Source organism: Parus major, chromosome 13 (genome assembly GCF_001522545.3).
Source record: "Parus major isolate Abel chromosome 13, Parus_major1.1, whole genome shotgun sequence".
Lineage (NCBI taxonomy): Eukaryota > Metazoa > Chordata > Aves > Passeriformes > Paridae > Parus > Parus major.
The window spans coordinates 7,964,553-7,986,887 of NC_031782.1; the positions used below are offsets into that span (position 1 = coordinate 7,964,553).

At 45.4% G+C, this 22,335-nt stretch overlaps 1 protein-coding gene across 2 annotated transcripts in view; it reads left to right on the top strand.

The window, feature by feature from the left end:
- The first annotated feature begins 6 nt into the window (after positions 1-6).
- KLHL3 (kelch like family member 3) overlaps positions 7-22,335 on the top strand; it is a 47,989-nt gene continuing 25,660 nt past the window's right edge. Inside the window, exons 1-4 of one of the 2 annotated variants that reach the window (XM_015641610.1) lie at positions 7-68; positions 7,638-7,754; positions 10,721-10,827; positions 15,932-16,053. In XM_015641610.1, the coding sequence (XP_015497096.1) occupies positions 55-68; positions 7,638-7,754; positions 10,721-10,827; positions 15,932-16,053 (360 nt within the window). In that variant the 5' untranslated portion in view covers positions 7-54. Of the gene's footprint in view, positions 69-7,431; positions 7,532-7,637; positions 7,755-10,720; positions 10,828-15,931; positions 16,054-22,335 lie in introns of those variants that run through there. The other variant, XM_015641611.3, reaches the window with a different exon arrangement.

The window sequence follows — 22,335 nt, forward strand, 5'->3', positions numbered from 1 at the left end:
TCGCAGCCATGCCGGGCCCGGGGCGCTGAGCCGGCCCCGCCGCCGCCCCGCACAATGGAGGAGGAGAGGTGGGTACCGCCGCCAGGCTTTGTGTCCGCCCGCAGCGCCGCGGGATGGGGATGTCCTTCCCCCGATGCGGGGCTGTGCGCAGGAATGCGGGGCGCGGCTGCGGGGACCCCGCTGAACGCCGCCCGCGATGGGAGCCTGCCCGGCTCCTCGAGGATGTTGCAATGTCATGGTGACATGACAGACGGCTTCGCCCCGCGTGCCTGCACCGAGGCACCGAGGGGCTCCGTGGGATGTGTTTCGGATGTAATTAAGGACGCGGGGGAGGCAGGTCGGGGGCTGTTCGCTAAAATGGAGGTGCGGGGCACGGGGCTGGGATGCCGGGCCAGGGGGAAGGGTCCCGGACGGGGGAGTGGGATGCGGGACACGGGGGTGGGGAGCTGCCCCTCCGGCACCGTGTGCTGGGCTTTTGTGTGCCCTGCCTGCGCCTGGAACCTCAGGCAGCCGACTTCGGCATTCCGCTAAGGACAGACTCGCTGATATTCGCTGCTTTTTTTGAGTCACGAGTGAAAATCCTTTGCATCCTTTGGGGGTCGGTTTTCCTGCCGGCGTGTGTGGAAGCAGGGGCTGTGCGGTGTTAGGGCAGTGCAGGGCATCCCGCGTCTCCCTCGCACGGGAGCCGGGCCGTATAGATTTTATTTCCTGCCATACAGCTATTTTGCTCCAAAACCTGCGTGAAAAAGTGTTTACCGAGTCGACCTAATGTCCACTGAACCCACAAAAGATATTTTTGCTGCGCAGGCACCTCGTGGATGCCAGAGAGATGTTTCGGCTCTGCCCTCATTACTCCCCTCTGTCAGGTGCCTTTTGCACACCAGAAGCTACTTGGGCTTCTTCAAACTAAACATTAAACTGGTCTGGGTTTTTTACAATATTTTTTTAAGAACAGGATATGCAGAGTGCTTCCTTTTGTGCTGGTGACCTTGCAGGGGGTGGGGGAACAGAGAGGGGGCTTGACCTGCAGTAGGACTGAATATCAGAGCTTGACAGGAGTTTTATTTAAATGTGAAAAATAGAAAATTAAGCTGGAGTCAACCCTCAAATTCTGGAAATTTTTTCTTCTCTTGAGGGAAAACATTCACAGCAGCCTGTAGGAGTTGTTTTCCAAGCTCCAAAGGGCAGCTTTCTACCCTTCTGTGACTCAAGGGTTGAAATTATTTGTGTATTTAATGTACAAAACCTTTCATCCTGCCACATTTCTCATTGTAGGGCTCTGCTTTCCGTAATGGTGTGAACAGACACTTCTGAATATTAATCCAGATATGAATTATTTCAAGTCCCTTGAAATCTTAGTTTGTCATGCTAGATGCCAGCTCATGGAATGAGATTTCCTTTTTTTTTTTTTTTTCTTTATTTGTATAAATGAGCCTGTGTTTGAGGAAGTGGAACAGAGCTGTTTTGATACCCCAGGCTGGGATCATCCTTGGCACAGTTGCTTGTGACTTATTTTTTGATAGCTACCAGCAATGGTCTCATTTTGACTGGAGGCCTTTTTCTGGGGATACAGTGGTGAAAAAGCCACTGGGAAAATACCTGGACTGTTTTACCTTATCCTGTTTTTTCCAGCCCATCTGTTTTTAGAGCATGAAGGACTATCCCCATCAACATGTTCTCTGCCTCTGGAAGTGGGGAATGATTACCCAAATTGCTGCTTTCATTTCTAGTTTTTGGGAAGAGGAAGGCGGTCCTGAACTGGTTGTGGGCAGTAATGATGCAGGGTTTGACTCTTGGCAGGAAAAGCTGGAAATACTCACCTGCTTTCTGGTTCAAAAGGGCACGGTGTGTGGGGCTGTGCTTTGGCTGCTCAGAGCAAGTCCTGCGAGGAGGTGTTCAAAAATGACCTTGGTGGGCGAGCACCGTGGGCTCGGTCTGTGCTTGTTGCTGTGCTTCTGCCCCGCATTTCAGCTCAGATCTGTGTTGGGCAGATTGCTCCTCAGATTTTACATTCAGTGACTTTCATTACGGTAGAGTTCCCCCTGGTTTTTAATATTATTGCATTTTCCATTTCCGTAGTCAGTGAGGATCCGTGTTGCTGGTGCTCACTTCACCTCTGACTCTGTTCCCAAGCCTGCCCAGACTCAAATATCCTGTTAACTTGCACACCCAGGACGTTCAGTGGTATCGTGTGCCCATGTCATTGCACATGAGCAGAAGCAGCTGGAGGCAAGGGAGATTGAACCTGAAACATTCACATGTGGCAATAAAATATTCCAGAGTCCTGCTTTTCTTTTACTGTGCTGTTAGTAAAATGATGGGACTTCTATTTTATGAAGAAATTGCGTAAGGCTTACAGTTAGGCATGATACTCTGGTTCTGAATTTGCAAGATGTTTTTTGAGTTTGAATAGAAAAGAAACCTCTGGAACGTTAATATTTTTTGTTAAAATATTAAAACACCTGTGGTGTTTGAGTGAAGGTAGTCTAAGGTATCTGAGAAACGTAATATTTGCCTTTGAAAGCAAATGGTATTGTCATATTTGAGTTATTTTGTATTGTTTACTGTCAGCAAAGACTTTTCTTCTCACTGGTTCCCAAAGATTTCTTTCCCCCTGAGGTCTGCTTTGATATGAATATCCTTTCAGGGATCTGCTGTATGCCATTTGTGTGTTTTCCTAAGCTAATGTCTCCATGTTGATGCAGGCACTGAAAAAAATCAACAAAATAGGAAAATAATATTGCTATTAAAAGAAAAATAATCTTTTCCATTATGTTGCCTCCCATATATTTTAATGATAATGCATTTCTCTGAAATCCTCTCAAAACCTAGCTCAGTATGTGGATCCCTTCAGTCACAATTTTTAAAATGTCTTTGTATGTACCTAAAGACAAATTTAGAAACTTTTATTATTAAACAAATTTTTAGAAACTAAATTTAGAAACAAATTTAGAGATTTTTATAACTGTGCTGTTACACTGACATGTTTTCCTTACTGTGTCTGCACACCTCAAGGAATAAAACTATTGAGCAAAATGTATTTGTCCAGTGATTTGGGATATTGATTCTAAACAGAGAATTAGGCCAGTTAAAGTAAAATGATTTTTCATTGTGCTTAGACTAAAACTAATACTTTGGTCTCCATTGTCCTTGTAGAGGTAAAGTTTTGAAGTCTACTAACTGCTTATTGGGCATCTCTCAGGTTTTTAGATCAGTGATGTCAAACCTCTCAGAAACTGCAGATAAACATTTTCTGGTGATGAATCTTACATATCCCACAAAGAAGCTCCACAGGCTTTGGAAATACAAATAGCAGGCACTTTTAAATTAATACAGGGATATGAGGCTGTACAGAGGTGCTGGATTGCCGTGCAGGACACTGAGCCTGACTGAAGGCTTTGGCCAAGCTTGTGGTGCTGAAGCTCTGCAGTGTAAGGGGCCAACCAGGAGAGCAGAGCTCAGCCTGTGGTGCTCAGGCAGGAGAGGAGAGCAGCCCCCAGTGATGCAGAGTGCACAAAGCTGGGCTGCACATCTGGGTGTACACATCTGTAGTCCCATCACCTCCCCAGTGTGAGAGCCTGGTGGAGGGGGACCTCTGTGGTGTTCATGTTGGGTTAGGAGCTGAGCCTGGAGTCTGTTCTCCCAGAAACATGGGCAGAAACTCGCCCTTCTGTGCTCTGAAGGAGACTGTGTTTGAGATCTGCCCTTCCTGCAGGGTGAACTCCTGGCTCCCATAAAGCCAGTGTTAGAATTGCATTTGGCAGAGCTGGGATTTTTGTTCCTGGGGTTTACCAGCTCTCTGCACGGCAATAATCTTGCCAGGACACAGTTTATCTCTAAGGAAAGCTTTTATTCTTTCACATAATCTACAAAGACATCTGTAATTACTGCTGGTAACTAAGGCAACCCAACTTTATAGTTACATGCGGGCAGCAGAACAGTGGGTTATGGGTTTTCAAAATACCTTTTTGTCAGCTGGGTTGTGGCCACGCTCAGGCAGGAGCTGGGCTGGGAACCCTGGCAACCTGAGCCCAGCTCTGCTAGGGGGTCCTGGAGAGGAGGAACACGGTGTCAACAGGGTGGTGATTAGCTTCACTGGCTTAATTGAGGACCTTCTAATCGGGGTTCATTTGTTCATTTGTTTGGGGACATCATTGAAAGGCCATGCAGGAGGGAGAAGTGGGGTTGGCACTGTCTGAAACTAAGAGCCTCTCTGCTCATTTTAGGAGAATCCTGCTGTGTCTGTAAAGAGGATGTTCATCTGGCCCAGGGAAATTAAATCATTTGTCCATTCACTCAGTGCATGGCCTCGGATAGCCCAGGAATAGAACAAATTGCTCCTGGCAGCTGGCTCACGAGTCCTGCTGCTGTAGCAGGACATCAGCTTGGCAAATGTGGGGGCAATGTCCCTGTGGTCAGGGGTGCAGGGGCTCTAGCATGTCCAGTTGGTCTTGGATGGTACCTTTGATGAGAGGACCCTATTGCTCTTTTGTTTTAATCCATTAAAATAACAACAGTGTAATAAATGTAATAATTCTTAGCCTTGTGGAGGGACAAATCTCAGAGAAGGCTGTGAAATGTAATGGTTTGGTTTTCTCAGGGGCAGCTTTTGCTTTCTGACAGGGAGCATTTGCTTGGAGCATTCAGGTTCTTGCATTTTTATGTTGGAAATGTGTCAGTGATCTCTGAGAGTATGTGCATGGAGGTGTAAAATATCTCTCCCAGATAAAATCCTCCTCTGTCTGTTACTGGAACACAATTCTATGCTAGCTGAATCAGTCTTAGAGATGAGTTAAAGGCTCTTACCCATTAATTCTTCAAATCTGTTTTTTTGATATGAGTCACTTGGAAAAAACTTTAAATAGCACATCTTGATCTTTTTTGAAACAAGTTTTTTACCAGACAATATGCAGTATTTTCTCATGGCAAATTCTGAAATCTGCCCCTTTTAATTAAGCTGAAGACGTCTCTTAGGATGTTTTTTTAAAAAAGTATCTTTCCTGCTTTTTAGGAAGAGCTGATTGATCTTTTTCCAAAATCCTGAAGCAAGTTTTTTTTGCTTTTAAAATACACAGACAAACGTTGGTGGAGTTGAGGCTTTATGAAGGCTTGTTGACCTGACATTTACTTTGGTGTTCAGTGAAACTTGCTGTGTTCTTTGAACTGTATCTTTTGCCAGCAGAAAAGTTTTAACATCTTTGGTCTCTGGCTCCAGAGAGCTAATAAATAAATCTCAGCAGTGTGCTTGTTTTTATTAAAGAGCCCCCATGATTTTTGTGTGCATGGCTTGCTTGATTTTGGGTTGGTGAGGTGTCTGTGAGGCTGCCCAGGGCAGTGTCCTGTGGTGATCCAGCTGTCCTGCCCCAGGAGCAATGGGAGTGGCTCTCCCTGACACTCCCTTTTAGTTTCACTTTCTTTTTATTTTTATTTTTTTCTTTTTTTGTTTACTTTGCTTGCTTCCTGTAGGTGTTCCAGCTTTGGAGTCTGAAAGCTCCATGAAGTCACTTGCACTTTCAGAGCCTTTTTTCCCTTTTTGGCTCAATAGTGCCACATGGGCAGGTTTAGCTGTTTGAAAACCAAGGGTTTATGCTGGGGTGTTGAAAGCTGTGGTCAGATTTCACCTGGCCTAAAGTTTCAGTGAAGGCTTTTGATAGAAGCACCACTGAGGCTTAGCTGGATTTGGCTGTGTCCCTGGAGCAAGGAGGTTTCCTCACTGGAGTGTGCAGAGCTGGGGAAGAGCCAAGTGCCAGCACAGCTCCATGGCCATGAACACTTCTGGCAGTATGTGTGGCACAGAATGAATTCAGCTTTCTTCAGGGATAGAAAAGCTGTTTGTGTCGTTGCCTGGTACCAGTCCCTTGAATGCTGAACAGTTAACACGAGGTATTCTCCTTTCTGATTTTTCTTCTTTTAACCCAGCCATACTAAGCTAATTGGATGACAACTGTAACAGAGCCTGGGAAGTTGTCTCTCTCGCTGGGACATGTGCTGAGTGATGTGCTCAGCCTTGTGGCTTCACTTATGACTGAAAATATTTCACTCACTCAGCAAAGTGAAAGAATTGGACTTGGCTGTTTTTTGGCATTAACTTTGTCTCAGGCACAAAGCTGGAGGCTGCTCAGTATGCAGGGGTGGATTTGAGCTGTGTGCAGCTTGGCTGCTGCTCAGCCTCCTGCTCCTCAAGGAAGGGAAATGCAGCCCACCAAAGACTGCTGGGGGGCAGAGAGCTTTGTGTGGTGTCAAGGGACACGGTGAATGGTGACAGCCACTGGTCAGGAGCAGGCAGTGGGGAGGATGTAATGTTAGCCAGAGCTTCACACTGTCAAGGGGTTGTAAATAGTGAATGGTATGTTTTTCAAAGGGAAAGTCAATGTGTGTAAGTGTGTGTATATAGATATGTATGTGTATGTGCATACACACCTTGACAGAAGCTGGTGGAGTGCTCTGGGAAGGATCCTTCCACACTTCCCTGCTCTGTGCCCTTCTTCAGACATCACCTTCTGGTTATCAGAGTGCCAGGATGCTGGGTTGTCCAGACTGCTGGTTAAACCCAATTCAACCTTTTTTATCATACCAGCCCAACTAAGAAAGGTGGTGGGGAGGAGGAGACAAAGGTGGAGGAGAAGGAGACTGTCCTTTGGAAGGAAAAGGTGTGAGAAGGTCTCCAGTCAGGCACATGGGGTGATGAGATCCTGAGATTTGCCATTCTCTTGGAGTTGGTTTTCAGCATGGACAACCCTCCTGGCTTTGTCTCGTTTGTCTTTGCCTGCCAGGGGTTTGAGGGGTGAGCCATGGACGTGAGCAGAACAGAGACCTGCCTCAAAGTGCTGCTCCTTTCACAGGTGGGAGCCTTTAGCTCCGAGTGATTTCACAGGCTTTCAGATCAGGGAGCTAGAGATATTGACCCACTGTCAATTGTGTGTACAGAGCCAATGCTCCCAACAAATAATGAGGACACGTATGTGCCTTAGGCACCTGTTGGCCTGGTTAAACACAGCACATAGCTGAGTGCCTCTGGTTTGACATTACCTATGTAGCTGGTGGTTCTGCTAGGAAGGTTTAATAATTCATTCCATATGTTTCAGTGGCAATAAAGAGACCTATTTCTGAAACAGCAAGTGGCTTCAGGAAAGCTTTGAAAGCTGTGCAAGGAGTTTAATAGCCCTTTTCTACTTGCCTCTAAAGAAGATACAAGTCGTGTTGTGTGCTTGACTTTTTCAGACAGGACATTGAAGGCTAAACTTCTTTTTCTCTGGGAATGTTAAAAACATACATGGTACTCTTGTACTTCCCAGTGCTGAACTTTATTTCTATTCAGTGAGGCAATTATATTCTGGCTTGAGTTTCAACTTATACTGCTTTCCTGGCCTGAAGCCTGTAAGACTGGGCTTTATCCTCAGGTGTTTGGCACTTTTCACTTTTCTTCCCTGCTGGCTGAGATGTGGGCTGAGTTGGCTTTCAACATGCATGCAGAAGTAGCTGCATTTTTTGATGCACTTCATGTGGAGCACCTAAACTGACTAACTGACTTGTGAGTAACTCCATGCTTAATACCCTGTGCTGCAGTTTTAGGATGCTTGTTTTTTAAAGTGTCATTGAAACAAACTTTCTACTCCTTTTTTTGTCCCTGTTTTTAGCATTAAGCAGAGTTCCCGTTCCTCTGAGGCAGCTGAAGATGAAAAGGACCAGCGTACAGTGACAGTCAACCCCTCTCACATGAGAAAGGCTTTCAAGGTCATGAATGAATTACGGAGGTACACTTTTGACTTACTGGGTACCCTCTCTGTGTTAGCAAAATTGTGCTGATTGAGAGATATAGAAAATAGTCTGTGTCATTTTTATTACAGCTAATGGTTGCATGCAAAGGATTAATCAACAAATAGGAAGCTAAAATGCAGTTCTTTTGTGGTGGGCTGCTCTGCCCAGTCCCAGACCTCTACCCAGTCTTCCCTAAAACATTTTCTGAGCCGTACCCTTCATTTATAGATGATAATTAATTTAGTATTTTCCATTACTTACAGCAAATTCAGCTATAAACTATGTTCTTAACTGAGATAAGGGTCTGAAACCCAGTAATAGAACATTACAGACATTAGGACACCTACACATAATTACAGACCAAAGATTATTAATGTACTGTTCTTAGTGTCTTTAACTAGCAGCATCACTCAGTCTGGGCTTAGCATTCCAAAGTAAGAGGTGAAAAAAAAATCACGTACCCAGGAAGAATGTCAGGTCTCTTTTTGCAAATTGAAAAATCCTGATATTAGTCAAAAGAGAACACCTTGGTCTTTACACAGCTGTGTGGGCACAGGGAGAACAGAGGCTGAAAAAATATCTGTGAACGCAGCCTTGAAAGCTGCTGTCATCACATCAGCAGTGTGGTGGCAGTGGCTCAGTCTGAGATATTTCTCAGTGGCTGTTATCCCACAAACCAGACAGAAGTTCAGTGAGTCTTTCTCTGACTAGTTCATTAGACTTACTCACCCTTCTAGTTTTAAAAAGAATTCTTATGTATGTGTCACACACATGAATGTACGTGCTCCCTAACTGCTGAGGGGATGTGATGAAAGCAGGTAACACCCTTTGCTCTTCTGCACACTCCAAGTAATCAAGAGATGCTGTAATAGCTACTTACTCTCCATAGATTAAATAGTTTCCTAATACACACATTCTCTAGTGTGGAGAAGGATTGGAAATGTTTCTTTCCAAAGATATCTGACAGTGATTCTCTGTTGCATAGGAACAAAATGGAAATATTGTAACCATTATATGAAGTAGGGTATGTTGTATTTTTTTTTTTTTACTTTTTACTGGCATCCTTCTGGTCCTTTCTTTGTACTGAAAGCAAAGGATCTGAAACTAAAGGTTTGTGCAGCTATATTCAGAAATCTTTTGTGCACTACTATTCCTTTGTTAATTGAAGCATAGTGGGAATAACTGGAGACAGACAATGTTTCTTAGTGCCTGTGGTTAGGTGTCTTGGGCAATACTGAACTGATAAAACGTGGAAGAATGAAAGCTGCCATTAAGCACCTGTATGATGTTTTCATCTTCTAGGTACTTTCTTTTTTTTTGTTGGCTCCTGCTGCTGTTGTGGAACATATGGTTTTCACATCTCTTGAATGTGCACTAAGCTTGGGATCTGTTAAGCTGTCAGCAATCAGTGTTAATAGATCCCTTGAATAATAGTTTCTCCCTTCACATGCATCCAGAAATCTCATTCAGAGGGCCCAGAAAAATCATGATAAGCCTTTAACCTATACACTATATAGAATCAGGGAATTGTTTAGGTTGGAAAAGACCTCTAATATCATTGAGTCCAACCCTTAACCCAGCACTGCTAAGGCCACCACTAAACCACGTCCCTAAGTGGCACTTAGGCTTCTAGTTTGCAAATGTAGATGAAATTAATTTTATGAGTGGTACTTTAGATTACTATAGCCCAAAGAGAAATTGAACAGAGCTCCTTTTATATAAGCTAAAAGAAATGAGGAAGCTTCCATTAAGAGGCTCTTAAAGAGTTCTCTTCATTGCCCTTCCCCCTTCCAAACTGGAAAGAGAGCACAGACTGCCAGTTCCTACTTTCTTCCTATTTCCAACTGTAGCCCTCCATTTCACAGCTGTTTTTTCATGTATTTTGGTGCATGGAGAAGTAGAGACATAGCTGGTCCATTAGAAGCTCTGTGTATGTTTATTTGGTAATGCAGTTTCCTAAAGACAAAGTTCAGTGTGGAGATAAGTATTTCCAAAGAGAAGGCAACATCTAGATTTACAGACACTGATCCTTTTTCGGGCTTGACATTTGAAAAGAACACCCTTAGTTTGCATTTGTATGCTTAAGCATCTTAAACCAACTTATTGGGAGGCTGAGCACTTCTTGCTGTCGGCATCTGCGAAGCTCTGTGCAAACATTAACTAATGAATCCTCAAAGGACATACGTGGGGCGGGTAGAAAAGGTCACTCCTTAATGAAGTGACTTTTCCAAAGCTCTACAATGAGTCAGTGGGGGAGCTTGGAAGGCTTTTTTTTTATGTTTCTGTCTGGAACCCCGTTCTTTATCCCAGTGACTCTTAATCCCAGACTAATGCATGAGGTAAATGAAGTCCTCAGGCCCATGGATAAACTCCAGTGATTGATACCTCCTCTCTGGCAGATGGCTGAGGCAGCCTCTGCACTTACCAGTGCCAGGTCATATTTTGGTGACCACTTTTTTAGTTAAAAGCATGGAAGGAAGTACAGAAATCACTTCATTTTCCACTCCACCTTTTCCCTATGGAAAGATGAAAGTGGTGCTGGTGTTCCCCTGTATGCCTATTTCTTGTCTGACATATCTTCTAGATCCTGGCCTCAGGTAGTGCCCAAATCTTTAAGCTCTTCTGTGCTTTCTCCAAGCCCTGCTTGTTTGACAGGTGAAGGAGCTGCTTACCCTTTGGTTTTTGGGCAGCCTGTATGCCTTGTTTGGCTTCCAGGCTTTTTTCCCCTTGGGAAAGCAGAACCACAGGCAGTGTTGCAGCCTCAGGAGGATTCAGGCTTTGCTTTGTAGTCAAGCAGTGATAGAGCTGGTACTGAAGGATTAGAGGACCTTCCCCTGGGATTTAGCAGAAGCTAAACTGTGTCTGTAATGGTGGGTCTTCCACTTTTTGGGCTGTAGTGATGTAGCTTTTTGCCTGACCAGGAATTCTGAAATGATCTTTGTCTTTTGTGGTGTTTTCGCAGCAAGCGGCTCCTGTGTGATGTGGTGATTGTGGCTGAAACCGTGGAGATGGAAGCTCACCGGGTGGTGCTGGCAGCCTGCAGCCCTTATTTTTGTGCCATGTTTACAGGTACTGCTTTTGACACCAGACAGTGCTTGGGCTGCATGGGCCATTGCAGTCCCCAGCCCTCGGGCTGTGTCTCTGTCAGGAGCTGCAGTGCAGGCAGGAGAGGGTTCCTTGAGAGAGAAGGGGTACAAAAGGGTCTGCAGTTTCCTGTACTTGATGGATGATGCTGGTCATCCTTGACTAATTCCTGTGGGGTGGTTGTGTGGCTATGGGGTGAGTAGATAGCATGTGGGGCACTGTGAGCTTACTGTGGGGTTTGGCTCACTGCTTTATGGGTTTATTTTTTTCCACTAACAAGACCTTGGATCATGAAAAAGTTATCATCAAGCATGTGCTCAGTGCCCTAAATGTTCATGGTGCACATCAAAGAAGTTGCTGGCACAGGAGTTGTAGTTTCAAGGCTCAGCCCTGCCGATACTGATTTGGCAGTCACAGATGTTTAATCTCCCATGGCACTTTTTTCTGCTGCCTGAAATAACACTGTTGTTCTCTTGATCCCAGTGTGTTTTAGCAGCCCAGCTTTTTAACAGGGTGAGTTGCTGCAGTCCAGTGTGTTTTGGTAATGACAGAAAGGAAGAAGAGGACAAAATTCCTGCTCTGATCACCTGATCCCTGGAGCAGGTGCCCTTCAAAGGCTGTGCCCAGATGGATCAGCCAAAAAAACCCCAAAGTAAGCTATGTCCATCCTGAAGGAGGGGAGTGTGCAGCTTATTGAAGTCATTCTAGTAAAGTTAGTGTGGTCAGAAACTCCTTAACTTCCTTCCCTTTCTTTGCCCTCATTTCCAGGATAGGAACTGACAAATACAGAGAAAATGATTGTACACCCTAGGGAATGGTTGTTATTGTCCTTGAGCTCCAACATAAATGAGGTTCAGGGGCTTTTCCCCCATTTCATGTTCATTTGCTTGTGGTCTGGGCCTTGTTTCTTCCTTTTAAAAGCCTTGAGATTAGATCTAGTTTAATTCATTTTGCTGGAAGCGGAATGCAGCATTTCTCAGGAAAGAGCTTGTCGTTAGTGAAGCTTTTTTCCCTTCTCTATCAGAGGTGTGGAGAAAACCTCAGGTGTAAAATGTGAGGCGAGATGTGACAATCCCCATGGTGGCTTTATCAGTGTGGTGAGCTAAGGTGGAGAGCATTTGTGTTTTCTGGGGCACTGGTGCTGTATCCTGAAGCTGGTACAGGCTGTGGTGCTGAGCCAGAGCAAACGCTGCTCAGAAGCAGCTGTGTGTGAGGGCACCTCGAGCACGACTTGTGAGTTTGCTCCTGATGAACAGTTTACTAAAGAAAAACCTCTTGGAAAAACCCTCTGATCCTTAGAGGTCATCTGAGTGGGAAGGTGGTGGGCAGGGCTGCTCATGTTTCCATGCAGGAATTCTCTGGGCCGTGTAATCCCTCACTCTGTGAGTTAAACAGTAATCAGCTAACTCGTCATGTGGCTGGCTCTGGAGCTCCCCGGGGCTGGGTGACAGCCTCGGCAGCCTCTGTCCCCTCCCCCTGACAAGTCCCTGGAGGCAGAGGGTCAGCCAAAGACCAGCTCTCCCTTTGCTTTCAGTCCAGCTATCCCCAAATTCCTAAGGTCTGGATCTCTCTCTTGTCAAGACAAAGCATGTGATCTCCTTCCAGCTGCATGAGGATTCCCTGCGAGGGGACAGTTTAAAATCACAGCTTCAGCACGAGCTGGTTGTTGTAACTTGGTTTTTTGCACTGTGCAGCAGTGATGGAGCCAAGGGCTCGGGTTCAGCTGCACTGTGGGGTATTTGCAGGAGCTGCTTGTGCACACTGAATTCCCCCTGGAGGGGTCCCCCAGCAGTGAGCAGTGAGTGATCAGTGTGGAGCTGTGAACAGGGAACCACCCTGGGACCCACAGCTCATCCACCTGCACCCACACTCGCTCTGCAGGCTCTGCCACTGCCAACTGGGCCTGACTTTGGAGCCATGAGTGACAATGACCTTGTGATGACCTCGGGGTCTTTCCTAAACCATCATGTGTCCTCTGGTTAGCCATTCCTCTTTGAAATATTCCTGGAAAGTCTGAAAATGGGTAGGCACATTTTCCATTTGTATCTTCTACTGCTGAAGGAGAGATGGGACCCAGCACTTCCTGAGTGTCCCTTTCCATGCTGGTTTTCTAGAGCATTTTGGATGCTGGTCCTTGTTGGCACTATTCTGTGGGGATGATTTGGAAAAGTGATTTCTGTCCATTTAGAAGAAAACACAATCATTTCAGAAAGGGTAACAAATACTTCAGTGACAGTGCTGGGACTGCTCCTGTCAGATCCCTTAGGAATTTTGGAAGTGCTGAAGGAGAAAGCAGAAACCTCCCGTGCAGGGAGTGCTGCTTCAAAGCACTCCCCCCCATGTGTGAGAGGCTGTGGATTTGTTATCCAATGCACTCATATTCTTCATCAGCACATCTGTGGCTGTGCACTGGGAAATGCAATGTGTATGAGGCAGGGCAGGCTGCTGTGCTAGGTAAACACAGCACCATGGGCTGCTGCAGTTTTGAGTGTAGTTTATCTTGTGACAAAACAGAGCTCTGCTCTCTTCTTGCCCTGATGAGCAAGAGGGGAGCAGAAAAGGCGCTGCTGGATGTTGAATGTGGTGCAGGAAAGGAATGCTTCCATGAGGGGCTGGTGTCTGCAAAGTCTGTCCCCTACCAAGGGTCTGCTCAGAGCCACCCTGCCTGTTTTGCCTGCCCTTGCTCCCTCACACCTTGTCCCTTGTGTGTGCCTGGCTGCAGTGGTGTGGGGATGGGGTCTGTGCAGTGCCTCGTGCCAGGCACTACTTATTCACAGAGCCTTTACACATGAGACATGCTAGTGATTTGAATTATTCTGTAATTAAGGTGTCAGGTAGGGCTGGAGTTGGACATATGAAAGACACCCTAGGAGTTGTATTTTGTGGGGCTGAAGGTGTAGGGTTTTTTTCTGAAGAGATGTGAGCTGAGATGCCCTCAATGATCCAGCCCACGGCACTGCTCCTGAGGCTTGCCCTGGGTCTGTGCTTGGAGCAAGGGGCAGCCTGTTGCCTGCTCCTGGTCTGCACCAGCCCCTGCCTTGGTTCACTTGTGGTGTCTCCAGGTTCTTCCCCGTTCCACAGCACTAGACACTTGTCCACCCTGTGACAGTGGGAGGGCTCAATCACTGGGTCAGATCCTGTCTGACCATGGGCACAAGAATCCCCTCCTGGGCTGGTCCTGAGCAGAGGCAGTGGAGGCTGTTGGTATTCAGGGCTGGCAGCTTGCTGGTGGGTGGGGAAGCCCACACAGCCTTTATTTTTGTTGCTTGTATCACATGGATGTCACGACAGATGATGTTATCAGATTGATCCCTCCAGGCTATTTCTGCATCGATATCTGGGTGTGTGTGGCTGAGCCCCTTCCCACACCGAGGGTCCTGCAGGGCTCTGGGCTCCACTTGCCCTCCCCATGGAGGGGGATTTGGTGGGTGCTCCTCACAGGCACCTCCAGCACCACAGGGCTGCTGGGAACTGCTCTGTCCTCAGAAGCACCCTTTCATCTCTAGAGATGTTTGGGGTTTTTTGCAGGGAGGAAGTGTGTGAAGATGACATTTTGTCAATTAAAAAGTCCTACCTGCTTTGAAGGCCTCCCAAATGTAGGTCATTTATCCTTTTGTACTGGTTCATTTGTATTCATGGGCTCCTCTGAATAACATTTTATTATTCAGTTTTAAAAATTGAATTTGGGGCAAATATTATTTCAGTTCTTGGGACGTTGTTGACTGTTCTAACACTCATGGTCCCACCCCACTCCTATTATTTGCCTCCTTATTCACATAAGGAAAGTCAGCAAAGTTCAATTAGCAGGATCCAGGTTTTGCTGAAGCTTGGGCCCTCTTTAGCATCTCACTCTGTGCTGTGCACTTACTGTGCCTGGCCACGTCCTGTGGAATGCTGCACGGAGATGTAGGCTGTAATTACTTCTATAGGCTGCAGGAAATATTTTTCCACTTAATCCCACAGCAGTACTGAGTCACCAGATTTCTGAGAGTAGTGATTATTTGTGCTCAGGTTTAAGGATTGATGTTTCTTCATGCTCTCCTTTGTTTAGTTTTGCTTTTCCACCTATCATTTTCTTTCCACTTGGGACTTCGTTCTTTCTTTTCTGTGGAGATCCTGGTGATTAAATCCTTGGTGAGGTCACCATGAGTGGGGATGTTGGAAGGGCTGTGGGGAGTCCTTTCTCCTTCCCACTGCATGTTTTTGTTCCTCTGATGTGCTCCTGTTGCTCCTGGGGGTGTGCATAAAGCTCTGGGTGAATGAATAGGCTCTTACACAGCTACAGGGCTTTACTTGCATGTTCAGGGAGGAAATTATTGCTCTAGTTGCATGTGCCTTTGAGTTATGGATTTGGAGAAGGGATACAGTTTGGATCCAAAGGTGTGAGATTGGGAAGGTAAGAGATGAGAAGTGAATTTTTCTGTGTGGATGCTTTGCACAAGGTGCAAGTGATGGATGGGTTACAGCAGGGTAATTTAGGAGAGAAGCTTGCTGCATGCTGGGTGTAACTGCTGGCTGTGTGCTTGTTTTCCTGAGCAGGTTTCAGCTTCTTTTTAAAGAAAGAGAATAACACTGCATTGCTTTTAATGTAGGGTATACCACAAAATGCCCTAATGTAGCTGTTGCAACATAATCATTCTATCCATATGTATATATATATATATATATTTAAAATATTTAAATATATTTATTAAAAATATAGATAAAAATATGTTTCTCAAAGGCCTTCATAAGACCCATCCACAGTCTCTTTGAGTCTGTTCCTGTATTGAGACATGGTTGAGGGACATACTGAGGGTTTATTTTTAGCTCTTATATTTGTTTGAATGCGGGTGAACCATGGCAGGCTCTTTTCTGTCAAGAAATTGAGTTTGTCGCATTTACTCATTTATGTTGTTTTACACCAGTGTCCTCAAACTTGAGTTGTTTTTTAGGTGGCATTAGGAGGCTTCTGAGAATCTCAGTGATGGTTCTTCTACGGTGAGGGATAGTGCCAGGCAGTCTTGGCACACCGGGAGAAAGTGCTGGATGTGTGGGGAGCAAGGTCCTGCAGAGCAAACTCTAACTGTCCTTTTGAAATTAATTTCAGGAGACATGTCTGAAAGTAAGGCCAAGAAGATTGAGATAAAAGATGTCGATGGGCAGACCCTGAGGAAGCTGATTGATTACATCTACACCGCTGAGATCGAGGTCACAGAGGAGAATGTGCAGGTAGGTCTGCTTCAGCAGCTCCTGTGGAGAACCAAGTGAAATGCTTGAAACTCAAAGGCACAGGTTCTTCAGGGGTGAGGGATCTCCCCAGGCTGCAGAAAGTAAAAGGTTGAGCTTGAAAAGAGCTGCTTCCAGCCTCTGTTTAGTCTTGGGGCACTTTAGTGCTTTCCCCATGGTTAAGTCATGTTGCATTTAGCTTTTGTGTGGTGCTCTTATAACAAGAGCAGGCATTTGCCTTCCAAGAAGCTGTGCTGACTTGTGGGTCAGTCTGTCGAAGGTCAGAATAGACTCAAGCAGTGAGTCAAATGTTTTGAGGCCATGGCAGAGGAATGTGGCTGTTAGTTTTTAAATTCTTCTGGGTAGTTTGAGTTGTTTCATAGAGCTTTGAGTAGAATAGATTGTTCAAACGAGGACATTCTTCCTTTTTTGTGTGTGTGCTCTGTCTTGAATTTCTGAGAGGTAAATATTTGTTCAGAAGTGGAAAGAGTAATTGAAAGGCGGCCTTCAAATAAAGCAGGGTGCTCAGGAATAGTGTTTTTCAGTGTCACGTGGCTGTGGCTGCTGGTAAAGCTCTTTCTTTGACTCTGCTTGTATTTGTGGTAAGAAAAAGGCTCTGCACTTAGCCACTGATGCCTGGGAGGGATGCTGAGAGCTTGTGTGTGGACGTGCTTTTCAGTTGGTCTCTTTTGTTTGTAAGTGGCAGTTTGAGCCTGTTGTCTTCCTCACTTTGACTTGGACATTGCCAGGGGAGCAAGTCTCTGTCAGTGATGCTGGAGAGTTTTGTTGACCTAATTAACTTGGCAAAATTAGACCGGTTCTGCTTGAAATGAGGTTCTTGCTGTGAGCTCTTCTGCTCTGATCCCTCAGGCAGACTGCAGGTTCTTGCTGACCTGTTGCTCCTCCTGCAGGAGTTTGGGCAAACCTCTGAGCTAGACCCACTTTGCAGTCCAACCCTTTACCATCCTTCATGACCTAAATCTGTGGGAGCCTTTTCCTGCCCCTTCTGCCCTCTGGTTTTACAAAGGTGGCTGTTGGGTGTGCTCTCAGCCCAGCAGCTGTCACACTGGTAGGAGTGTGGAGCCTGCTTGCCCTGCAGTGAGGCTGAGGAGACCTTCAAGATCTTCAGTGAGGAGACCTTCAAGGTGCCACTATGGCAAAGGAGCTGAGATTCAAACCCAGCCATGGCTGGCTTGGCCTGGCTGTCTGCTCTGTGACCCCCATCAGGGTCACCAGGGGCTGACACAACATCACTCACTGGGGCACTGGGGTGGAGCTCCTTGCACCTCTGGGATCTCCCACTGCTGGAGGAGAAATGACATTTACACACCCTGAGGCTGGTCCCTGTTTCTGTGGGAAATGTGGAGGCTGTATCCATGTGCTTTGTGAAAGGTGTGCTTTCCTTCCACACTGCTGGGCACTGGGTGCTCCAGAAGCTCCCACTTGGCACGTGGGGTGTGCAGAGCTTGGGATCCCATCTGCTGAGCCTGCCTTCATGGGGCAGTGAGCTCAGCTGCATTCCCAGGGGAGTGTTTGGGTGCTCCAGCTGCACCTGGGTGTAACCAGTGCTGTGGGAGCTGGAGCAGACTGGAGAGGCAGCTCTGTCCTACCCAGAAGGTCTGTGAAAAGTCCAGGTGTTGCCTTTCCTGAGCAATTACACAGCCATCTTTTTTAGTAAAACATAACCAAAGCCTGCCTTCTGTGGCCCAGGGAGTTAAAGTAGATCCCTGGCTACATTTTGGCTTTCATCTCTCAGACAGTAAGATGAAAAAAATATAAGTTTTGAATACTAAGTGTTTTTCCCCAATCTAGTAAAGCAGGTCCTTTTACTGCTGCATTTATTTCAATATCCCCTCTGTGATTAACTCTTCAGGCTAGAGGTAAATTAATTCATAGGAGCTAAGAAATGAAGCTGATCTACTGCAAGATTAACTGACTAGTTTAAATTTTATTACATGTTTAAAGTGTTCATGCTGAAAATGTTTTATGGAATTTAATATAATTGTGTTATGAAACCAGTAGAAATAGAAATTTCCATCCTGTCTCTGAGTGTTTCACTCTGAACAAAATGCCATAAAGAGGTTAATATTCACCTCCAGCCACAAGAAGAAAAGGTTACAGAAGTGAATATTCTGTGATTTGTTGGAAAGCTTCACATGATGTGAAGGCTAAAAACAACAAAAATTAAACTCCTTGTAGTCTCTTGTCTGAATTAACAGTGCCAGTGTTAGAAAGAAGTGAGGTTTGGTCCCTTGCATCATCATATCCTCCTGCTGTGCAGCTTTGGGTCATCCATCCATCCATCCATCCATCCATCTGGAAGGACACCTCAGTAGTGCCTGTCTGTGCTGTTTCAGTGATGTTTCTTTGCAGCCCTGCTTGAGCACAGTGAGATTTCCTCTTTTCCCAGCAGGTATCTCCTGAGCTCTGCCATTTCCTTCTCACATGTTCTGATTCTCTAGCTGGGCAAGGGTGCTTTTTTAAAGGAGCTCTTCAGACTTTCTCAGTAGCTGGAAGATGCAGTTTCTGAGTACAGATGCCAGGTAATATCATTGTAAAAATTATGAAAAAAAGATAAATAATTGCTTAGTGACATTAACTGAGCAGATGCAGCCAAGGTATCAAAACTTGTGAATAAATGAAATGACACTATCTTGTCAGTGACAAAAATAAGATGACAGCAGGATAGAAATCAGAAGAAGATGAACATCAAAGGTATCATGGAGTGCAGAATGAATGTTCCTAAGTGTGTTTGAATGCTGAGCAGTGCCCAGTCCTTCACAACAAGAAGCATTTTAACAACTTCTTTTGTTGTTTCCTTTCTAATAGAAACCTCTATATTTTTTTTTTTTTTTTGCTTTTATAGGCCTGGTATGGGCTCAGGAAGTGAGTCTCTTTTTCTAAGCACGTATTTCTGTAGCTGATTGTGCAACAAAATGACACAGTGTCTTTTGTTTTTTATATAAGGAAGGATATGTGTACAGGGAGCCAAACCTTTACGGTCAGTTCCAGTTGTCATCTAGGTAGTGCATTCCTGGGGGTATTCATCCAATTCCTTCTCAAGATTATGTCCCAAATGTGCAGGCAAAGGGGATTTTCAGCTCATCCTGAGCCCATGTGGAAGGAATACTCTCTTCTAACCCTGCTGGGGTACATGGGTGAGATTTACCCCAACAAATGCAATCCTGCTTTATCTATTGGAACGTCATTCTTAAGGTGGGATTTCAAGGCAGTAGAGATGCAGCAGTAGGAAGGGCCAGGCATGATGGATGATAGAGAAGTTTTACCTGAGAACATGTATTTGGGATTAAGCCTCCCACTTGTTTAGAAGGCATGGAGCAGAGACAGAATTTCTGTCTTTATTGCAGTCGTGTTGTAGTTTCAGGAAAATCCATCTTGGGATTTCTACACCTGCTGCCTTCTGGTGTTTCTCTTCTCTTGCATCCCACATCAAGGTTAGTTGTAAATTTTGATATGCATGATATAAAGAACTCATTCATTTGAAGGTGGAGCTTGATACATTTATTTAGAAGGAAGTTGTGTCATGCAGTTTGACATGCAGTAAAAGGAAGGAATACTAAAGTGAGTGTCTTTGGGAACTTCACAGATGCTCAGGTTCCTGGGTTGATCTCAGTGGAAATCATAAACACACATCAGAGCACAGGGTCTGCTGCTCTCTACATGTATGGGGTAGCTGGTGCTTTTTACATATCAATCACCTGAATTTTTCAATTAAGTCTTGATTTTGCAGCTGAAGTGGTGACATTGCTGCCTGCTTTCCAACTTTCATATCAAACCTGCCAGCTCAGTGATGGAGAAGCTCTGCGTGGTGCCCTTGGGCAGTGCTGAATGAAGAGATTTGGGAACAGGCCTCTCCCTGTCCTAGGCAGAGAAAACACCTGCACCTCTGTCTCTAGGCAGTGAATACAGTCCCTCCTTAGTGTGTCCCAACCAGCCCTACTGATGACACTTCATTACTGGCAGGCAGCCTGAGAATTGCCCTCCCAATTAAGAAAGTCATTCAGGTTGTAATGATTCCCTGGAAAAAAAGTCCTGATTGACCTGATTTCACAATTAAATTGTTGGGAATGATATGCCATGGACCACATGTGTGAGGTGTCCTTGTGTACTGCCACAGTTTGAGATATGGCTCGTACACAGAGAACAAAATCTGAAATCGGCTGTCTGGAGGAAGTAGATATTGAACCTGTCAGCTTTGCAGGTACAGTAATTGTCATAAAAACTGTCTCAAGAAAAGAGGAAAAAAGCTTTGCTAGGAGCTGCAGTATTTCTGTTTCAGAAGTGCTTCTGCACCTCAGCTTTCCCTGCTCACTTAGGAGGCCACAACAAAGAAAGAGAGCTCTCTGACAAGTGCAGTTTTGATGATAAAGGGTTTATAAATGGGGTCAGTCCATCTCTTCCCTGTGTTCAGTCCAAAATCTGCAGCTGTAGTACATGCAAGCCCAGGGTGAGTCAGAGCACCTTTCAGCAATAAATTAGGGCTGTGTTCCTCCCTGGAACCAAAGCCCCTTGCCATGCATCTCCCTGGGGTGCAGGGGTCCCTGGTCCATTGCAGGGCTGACTCCTCTGGGTTGGGGCCCCTTTTTTAAACCTATAGGAAGTATTTTAAACTGTCTTGGCCTAATAGAAAGCTGAGGAGAATCTTGTGGATGTGGCACCAGAGCACTGTGTTGCACCTGATGCATGTATTCACATTTTTTATTTCACTGTTTAACCAGGGGATGATGTGTCTGAAGTTGGAGAAGGCAGCTCAGGAGGGAAGTAGCCAGTTCCCATTTTTTCTCTCCTCTCTACATCCTTTGCCTGTCTCCTTCTCCTGACAAGGTTTTTTGACTCCCTGATGCTGTCACACCTTCCTCTGTCTGGGCTATTTTACCTCAGGTGGAGCATTTAAGTGGAGGTACTGTTGTTCAGCCCATGTGCTGCCTGGGAGCAGCTGGGGTGTAACAAAGCCCAATTGCCACCCTTGCACTCAAAAGCCACATTACGCTAATGTAGTTTTATCTCCACTGTTTGTGCTGTTTAGAGCACCTTGTTTAAAACTGAGTATTTTACCTGCCTTGCAAACACAAAATACATTTGTTTCTCTGGTCACAGGTTCCCCTGGGTGGGTGCCTGGGAGCTGTCTCCCTGTTTGGGCAGATGTGGAGTCCCAGCTGTGGCCCTGGATGTACAGCTGAGGCTTAAAGCCAGTACTTTTACTTGGCTTCCAATTTGACCAAATTGTCAAAGCTGCTTATAAGCTTTAATACATCCCCTGCCTAGGGGAAATGCTCCTTTCCCAGTTTTGCAGGGCAGGAATGATGCAAGTTAACTTTTGGCCAAGGCTACCTATAAGGCTCTGTCACAGTAGGGAATTAACCCCAGCCTCTGCAGTCCAGCATTAATGAATGAACCTTACATATACAGAGCACTTTTGGCTGAAAGATGTTTCTAGCTTAGAGACATCAAAGGTCTACAGAAGTAATTGCACAGGCAATTTCAATAAAACTTGAAATTTGTGTGGAGTCTGCAGAGCATGGCTAGTGAACTAGATGTTATATGTATATATAGATATATATATATATATATCTAGACACACATCCCATAGATGAGGTTCTGGACATAAATTAAGTAAAGCAGTCAGTCTCAGTAGTAATAGCAGATGATTTTGACATAGTTTCAAAAAATGAGTGGGTTTTGATCTGGAGGCAGATCTGGTAGAGAAGCCAGCTCTCACTAAATCGTTCACGGCTGTTGGAGTTCAAATATTAAGAGCCAAATCCAGACCCATGTGAGTAACTTTCCTGGATATTAATGGGGTTGCAGTTTGGTCCTGCTGCATGTTTAGGCAGGGCATTTCCTCTTGTTATTTCTAAAGGAAACAGACTTTGTTCTCACGGAAATCCTTTGCTCGCTTTTTGCCTTCCCTGGTAAAAACAAGATGAGTGTTGAGACATTCAGCTGGGAGGTAAGAAAGAGAAAATCCCCTCATCTCTTGATAGGCTTTTTATATCCTATTTCTGAGAAGTGTTGTATGATAATGCCCCTTTCCTGAAGGCTGAAGTGGTGTCAGGCTCCTTCTGCACTGCCTCTGAAGCCAGCACAGCCATAACAGCAGCACTGCTTTGTCCAGAGGCTGGTGCATGTGGTGATGGTAGCGAGTTCCTTTTGGTCTGGGGGCAACATCCCAGACCCTGGAGGTAAGCAGCCCACTGGGCTGGCAGGCATCCATCCTGGATGGATGGGGTTGCCCAGAGGAGCCCCTGGCTGGTCTATAGCCAG